Genomic DNA, 7846 nt, shown 5'->3' with positions numbered 1-7846 from the left:
AAAAGAAATTACAAATGGAAGGAATAGAATAAAGTTCTTATATAATGAATGAAGAAAAGATGGAGAAGAATATATACTTTTTCATTATGTGACCATACTCTTTACTTTTGTTTTCCCTTTTAAACTTTTTAAAGGGATAAAGTCCCTCCGAATTCTTGTAAATCATTCAATAAGGTATTTATATTTTAAAAATATGTAATATATTTGATTAATTAATGTGATACCCATTTCTATCACCATCAATAATAATCAGCAAATATAACACTATGATCCTTCAACAATCTCTTCCCCTTCTGATGAACACATCTAGCACTATGATACAAGTTACTTAACAAAAATGATTGTTTAATTAAAAATCTATTTTTATATGAAAATATTTCACCCCGAATAACCTATTTTTGTGTAAAATTTAAACACAATTGCTTTAATACATACTTTCTTGACCACTTCAATAGAGATTGATAATAAGGTCATTTCCTCCTCCGTAACCCATTTGAATTTAGTGGCTATTGGTAACCAATTTTGAGTTATCAACACGTAAAGTTATGCTGGTTTTACATATATGCTATTCATGTTTATTTATTTTCTGAATTCACAAGTTAAATTTAACTATTTATATTTAATTTGAGTGACAAAAGAATGATCGAATATAAATCTTTAATTTAAAATCAAATTTGATGTTATTTTATTAAATAAACAAATCTAACTTAGTTTTTATCTAAAATCTATTTCAAAATTTTTATTACTTAAAATTTGGATCAAGTCGATTACGTTTGCAACCTAGGAAGAGCTATGACGGTCACATAATCTATTTTATTTGTCTATCTTGAATGACAATGAAAATATCACAATCGACATTTCGTTTTAAAATAAACGTGTCACATTAAACTAATTTACTAGCTGAAGTGTCAAACTGTACACAATCCCTTTATTGGTAGCTAATATTATTGTATTACAATTAAATACTTGACTTCATCTTAGTTTTCTTTGGCTAAATAAGTAATTTTACTTCCCGGATGCATCTGTTTAATTTTCACGCTATTTCATTTCATTGTTAAGCTTTAAAATTTTTATTTATATTTGTTATCTTGTTCGTCGCTTTGGCCGAGTGGTTAAGGCGTGTGCCTGCTAAGTACATGGGGTTTCCCCGCGAGAGTTCGAATCTCTCAGGCGACGTTTTAAAGTTTTGTCGAATTCCAGTGAGGCCAAACTTTTAGCACCCAAAGACAAGATGACATGATCCCACAACTTGGTCATGCCTGACCGGCTGACCCCGTATCCGTCAACGTTTAATTACATATGTACACGTGGATGGCCTTTATACCATCTGAAAAGCCCCCATAATTACTCAACTTTACCAGTTCCAACTTTGAAATGGGAATGCAATGACCCCACTCAGTCGAGGGTGGTTATAGCACATTCATTTGGAGCCTCCCACTAGACAAACTTTCAATAAAGCAATTCTTTTAAAAACTTAATTTAACTCCAGGGGACTCCTCCTTCAAACAAACAAGTGTTATTATATATTGATAATGTTGGATTCAGTTGAGTGTTTAATTTATAAAAATGTTTGATTAATGTTTAAAAAGATTTAATTGGTATAAATATTATCATTAATGTAGGAAAATGTAAGTTCGAGTGAGTTAAAATATATTATTTTTTTATTTATGGATTAAAAATGAGTTATGAATAATTTTAATCATTATGTCAAAAAAATATATAATCAGAAGTTATTATAAAATTATTAAAAAAATTATTAGATATAATTTTATGCACTGTAAATAAATTAAATAATCATATATTATTAAAAATTTTAATTTAAGTTGATTGACTTTAAATTATATACCGTGTAATACATCAAAGATTAAAATTAATTTGAAGAGAAGAGGGTGACCGCTAATCACTTGTGAAAAGTCAGCCTGCAAAAAGTCAGGCACATCGAAGGACAACCATCAAATAGAGATGGCCTATGCCTCTGATTGGCAATTACCCATCCCCTTATCACAGCTCGACACGTCAAAATGTCTAATGACTTCGGCCCTCCGTTATAATATTAGTTCCTTAAGGCTGTTGTGTTAAAAAAAAAAAACATCACCTTTGTAACGCAAAATGCGGGGCAAAAGCCAGGAATTACGATGGAGTTAAAAATGGTTATATTAACGAAGTTCTACCGTTTTAGTTGAATATTTAACTTTCGAAAGAGTCTAAATTGCAGCTATTTTATTCGAAAGGGATTAAATTGAAATATTTAGCTGCCACTTTCACAAATATCTCAACCAATAAATAAATAAGTTGACAATTAATTGGTAATTAAAAACCTATCGGTCGATTTCACCAAAAAAAAAACCTATCAGTCAGTCGACGATTAAACGACTTTTTGAACTAAAAAATTTGGTTTATTAATTAGTTGCTAAGCAATTAATTTTATTTGATAGTTTTCAAAATAATCAGTTAAAAAGAATGAATCAAATTACTAGTTAGGAGTGAAACAACCATAGATGCACAGTTAATTTAAAGAGATTTTTAATAGAAAATTGAATAGAGTTTCGTAATTATACCAGACACCCCCTAAGTGGTCAAAGACCATGCATGAACGTATTTGCAGATGAAATTAATAAGAAACCAAATAAAGCCAAAAGTCATATAAGGAATAAAAAAACGTGAGACCGCCCAATCCATTTCACTCAACTCAAATTTCCAACTAATATTATAATTATTTTAAATATAATTATTATTTTTATATTTAAAATATTTTAAAATTTATTATTTTTCATTTATATTGTGTATATGGTATTTTTAAATATTTATATATATAAAATATTTCAATTAATTATTTCAAATATCATCATATTTATATATGAAATATTTTAAATATATATATAAAAATATATAAAATACTAAAATTTACTACACTCATGATATGGATTGAAAAATAAATATTACACATATAAAAATTATATTTATTAAGAATAATAATTTTTTATAATATTATTTGATTTTATAAAAAAAAGTTATTAATAAAAAATATGAATTAAAAATAAAAACTTTTAAAATAATATATTTAAAATATTAATTAAAAATAATAATAATAAAAAGCTTAAAACAACATTAAATGAAAAATAAAAATATATGTAAAAGAGGAATTTAGGACTTAAAAGACAAAACCATTGATACTCTCTCTTCAAAAGTAAAATATTTCTCTAAATTTTCAAAAAATCGAATTATTTAACTGATTAAATTTGTATTTAGCATACTAGGGTTAACCCTTAACTACATATAAAATGTATAACCTAAATTATTTTGAAATTGCCGACTTGCATCCACCTCCACCTGATAGGCCTGTGGCGGGCTCCAGCCTATGTTGAGGGATATTTTTGACTTTGATGAAACCCACAAAAAAAAGAAAGAGACCAGAGGCAAAAAAACGCGTATACAATAAGAGACGGCCCAAGAAGTGTCCCTCCAAGTTTCCCGCAACACCCGTATTTCCCATGTGCCTTAGCCGAACCACGTGACCGCCGCCGTCGCAGCTATAAATACGTTCCCCTGCCCACAAAGCAAATCACCCCATTCATTAGCTGATTTTTCTTGGTTAGCATATGTCTCAAAGGCCTAACGTTCCCCACTCTTCTTCAATAGCTTTTGGTCTCCATTCTCATCTCCTGGTTTCCAGTGAGATGAACCCTAATTCCAACTGGTCTTAATAGTTCCATCTCTTTCTTTTTCTTCTATTGATTTTTTGTTTAAACTTCTTTTATTTCCTTTTTGAAACAAAGTAATTGCCTTGTTGATTTGCAAGCAAATTTTGGTAAAGTTCTTAAGTATTTGAGTTTAGATCTTCTTTGAGAGTGCCGCTATGGGAGTGAAGAGTTTTGTTGAAGGAGGCATAGCCTCAATCGTGGCCGGGTGTTCGACCCACCCGCTTGATTTGATCAAAGTCCGAATGCAGCTCCAGGGTGAAAGCCATGTTCCCAATCCGGCTGTTCAAACACTCCGCCCTGCTTTAGCCTTTCAGACAACCACTACTACTACTTCCTCTGCTATCCACATGCCTCCTCCGCCGGCGCGTGTTGGACCTGTGGCCACCGGGATCAAGATCTTCCGGACCGAAGGCGTCGCTGCTCTTTTTTCTGGCGTCTCTGCTACCGTCCTCCGCCAGACCCTCTATTCCACCACCCGCATGGGACTCTACGACATCCTGAAACAGAAGTGGACTGATAAAGAGACCAAAACCATGCCTCTCTCGCGGAAAATCACCGCCGGGCTAATCGCCGGAGGGATCGGCGCTGCCGTTGGGAACCCAGCCGACGTGGCGATGGTGCGAATGCAAGCTGACGGACGCCTTCCCGTATCTCAACGTCGTAACTATACCAGCGTTGTCGACGCCATCACACGCATGACCAAACAAGAAGGCGTGACCTCCTTGTGGCGCGGCTCGTCGCTGACGGTGAATCGTGCGATGTTGGTGACGGCATCGCAGCTTGCCTCCTACGATCAGATCAAAGAGATGATTTTGGAAAACGGGCTGATGAAAGATGGGCTGGGGACACACGTGGCAGCGAGCTTTTCAGCCGGGTTTGTTGCGGCAGTGGCGTCCAATCCTGTTGATGTGATAAAAACAAGGGTGATGAACATGAAGGTGGAGGCAGGGCAAAAGCCGCCTTACGCCGGCGCTTTGGATTGTGCTATCAAGACGGTGAAGTCGGAAGGGCCGATGGCTTTGTATAAAGGGTTTATACCCACAATCTCGAGACAGGGACCATTTACGGTGGTGCTGTTTGTGACACTGGAACAGGTCCGGAAGTTGCTTAAGGACTTTTGAGGCATTGATAACAAAGACGATGACGAAAATGAATGTTTAAGTTACTTAATTGTTTTCCAGTTTTATGTTGTTCTACATGTTAAACGCGATGTGCGATTCTTGTTCTAATAATGATATCAATAGATGAGATATTTGCTCTAAAATTACTGTAGGTAAATTAGTCGCTGCAAATCCACCTCAATTTTGATTTGGGTTCATGATAGGGGTAATAATGCTATTGTTGTCCAACTCATTAATCACTGTTGCCTTTTCAGCAAACAAACATAAACGTCTTTATCAAAATTGAGGTGGATTTGCATCTTCTTTTGGGGTGCATGAGATATTTGGATGGCTGATTCCGATATTAGTCCCTGTATTTTCTAATTTTTAAAATTTCAGTCCTCATTGAAAGGATAAATGGATGTTTTGGTTTGTCAAATCTTACATATGACCTATAATGTTACATTTTCGAATGAGATTATGGTGTTTAGATTCTCAACATTTCTTTCATTTCTTGACGATGAAGTAAGACTAAGTCCATGAGCTTATTATTCTAGGTCAGAACAAGTTAATAGGATCTCTTACACCCCTGAGTCCCTCCCATGTGGCGACATGGGGTCGTAAAAAGGAAAGAGAGGGATGAAGCTTTGGGGGTTTCTCTCGCTTTTGGCATAACGAGCCCCCAACGAGAGGTCCACACGACGAGACTATTAGCTCAGTGGTAAAGTGCACCCCTGATAATTGCGTCATTGTGCCAGACTGTGAGGGTTTTCAGTCACATGGATAGTTCAATATGCTTATCAACACTTGACCCTGAGATGTGAATCATTCAAGGCACATTAACATGGCGTACTCTTGTTTGAACCGAGGTTTGAAAGCCTCTTTCTTAGATTATTTAAGATTTTGGGTAGAATTTAAAATTTTGGATAAAATTACCCTTTATCTTCATACTACTTGTGGTTTATTGCATTCATCGTAACAAACCCGTTTTGGTTGATTAATTTTTTCTTTTAAGAAATTATTTTATTAATCTTAGTAGCTAGTTTCTTTATATGATTTTTTTATTTGGAAATAAAATCCTCATTTCTTTTTATTTTACATAAAAATTTACAAATAAGGTTAACAGCTTACGTTACCAAATAAAACCCATTTTGCCATAAACATTAATAATTAGAAAAAACCAATAGTTTAAAAAAAAAACTCAATCTTCTTAAATTTGTTGAAACCCGCAAATCGTAACAAATAGAACATAAAATTTGGAGGTTTATATTATGAATTTTAGTTGTACTTCACTTTTCATATTAAAAGTGATTCTCTAAATAAACAACTATAAATTATATAAATAAACTATCATAATTAGGTTGAATAGTTGTTGAGTTGAATTCATATAATAAAATCAAGGTGTAATAAAAATGAATTTATTAAATTATTATAATTTTATGAAAATTTTAAGACTAAAAAATGTTGAACTTTTAAAAACAAAAATTCTATATCAAGGGTAATTTAGTAAAATTTGTTTTAAGATAATCTTACATTTTGTTAACCAAAGACATGAACCTTATATTCTAACTAAATAAACCAAACAAGGTAATCTCATATTCCATCCGTAATCCTATTACGAAATGTAATCCAAGATTTGGACCGTTAAATTCATTAAGTTATGCGATTTCCAAAGTTTGATGGGATAAATATATTATCATATGGATAATATTATGTCAATTTGTTATTTTCACATACTACTCACTAAAAGTTTAATTAATTGACTAATAATCATCATCTGCGTCAATATTAAAATTTCAAAATTTTAAAAAATCTATAAACTCAAATTAATTTAATTAAAAAATATAAATTAAATCTACAAATAAACACATAATAAAAAATAATAATTAAATTTAATCAAACAAATTAAATTACTATTATTTGATAATTTTAAAAAATATATAAAAATTAAACTGAAATAAGTTGTAGGAAAACAAAGATATGCGCCGATGCAGTCGCTGATTGATTGACCCAAGAGTTCAAATTTGAATTGCAATATAAAAGTATAGAGAATTAAAGATATTATGTATAAATTAAGATAGACGTAATCCAATTGGAGTCATCAAACACCTCTGATTTCTTTTTTTTTTCTTTTTCTTTTTTACTAAAATAGCTTTTGAAATCCAAGATACGCATTTGTAAAATTCAATAAGTTGAATTGGAATTTCAGTAACAGTTTCATAATATTCATAATTATTTTTTTAAACTTTTGTTTTCAACAATAAATTTAAAATATTTGTTGATTTTGAATTTGAATTTTTTTATTTTATACCATTCAAATATAAAATAATATTTATTTTTAACTATAATATAATATCATATATCATAAGATCTAAAGCTGACGTGGACAACTGACTTAACGTATAATTGTTATTTTCTTAACAATTTTAAATAAATAAAATTTGAAATGTTTAGATAAATTTAAAAAATTTACATAATTTTTATGTAAAAATAAAAAATTATTATACAATATTATCATAAATATAATTTTTATTTATCTTAATATTAAAATTTGTTATCATCATATTTTTAAAAATTGTTATTATGATTATACTTAAATTAAATTTTGTTTATTTTTTTAATTTAATTAAATTTAAAAATTATCATAAAACATGTATTAATTAATTTAAATTTAAATTTAAAGTAACTATGTTATAGCCCGATTTTAAGTCTAGTCGCAACAGTGGTTTCAGGACTACAAATCCAACGCAAAAAAATTTATTTTTCTTATATTTTTATGGTCTACAGTTTTATGAATGATTTTGTAAAAATTTCATTTGAAAATTTTGACGTTTGAGCACTCAATTTAGTAAAAAGGGCCAAATTGCAAAAAGTACAAAACTTGAGTTCTAGAAGCTAGAGGTATCTAATTGCTATGAAATTTTAAATTGAAGGTCCTTATATGGCAATTAGACCATTTTTTAAGTTAGTGGATAAAAATGGACATGAAGTAAGAGAAATTTTAGTGTTTTAAGAAAAGGGCATTTTGGTCATTTGGTAAATAAA

At 30.8% G+C, this 7846-nt stretch overlaps 1 protein-coding gene and 1 non-coding gene across 2 annotated transcripts; both read left to right on the top strand.

Annotated features, from left to right (window-relative positions):
• The first annotated feature begins 1094 nt into the window (after positions 1 to 1094).
• On the top strand, positions 1095 to 1176 carry TRNAS-GCU (transfer RNA serine (anticodon GCU)). The gene has a single exon. It is a non-coding gene; the product is annotated as a tRNA-Ser (tRNA).
• A 2039-nt stretch (positions 1177 to 3215) lies between these two features.
• LOC107898655 (mitochondrial uncoupling protein 5) lies at positions 3216 to 4965 on the top strand. The gene has a single exon (XM_016824172.2). The coding sequence runs from the start codon at positions 3857 to 3859 to the stop codon at positions 4820 to 4822; it is 966 nt and encodes a 321-aa protein (XP_016679661.1). The 5' UTR covers positions 3216 to 3856; the 3' UTR covers positions 4823 to 4965.
• The last annotated feature ends 2881 nt before the right edge of the window (positions 4966 to 7846 follow it).

The sequence above is a fragment of the Gossypium hirsutum genome, chromosome A11 (assembly GCF_007990345.1).
Source record: "Gossypium hirsutum isolate 1008001.06 chromosome A11, Gossypium_hirsutum_v2.1, whole genome shotgun sequence".
Taxonomy (NCBI): Eukaryota; Viridiplantae; Streptophyta; class Magnoliopsida; order Malvales; family Malvaceae; genus Gossypium; species Gossypium hirsutum.
Note: the sequence above shows the minus strand (reverse complement) of the source record. Positions and strands in the feature narration are given on the sequence as shown.

What these genes read in the sequence shown, in the direction of transcription:
- LOC107898655 (XM_016824172.2), top strand. Translation starts at nt 3,857, where the DNA reads ATGGGAGTGAAGAGTTTTGTTGAAGGAGGCATAGCCTCAATCGTGGCC.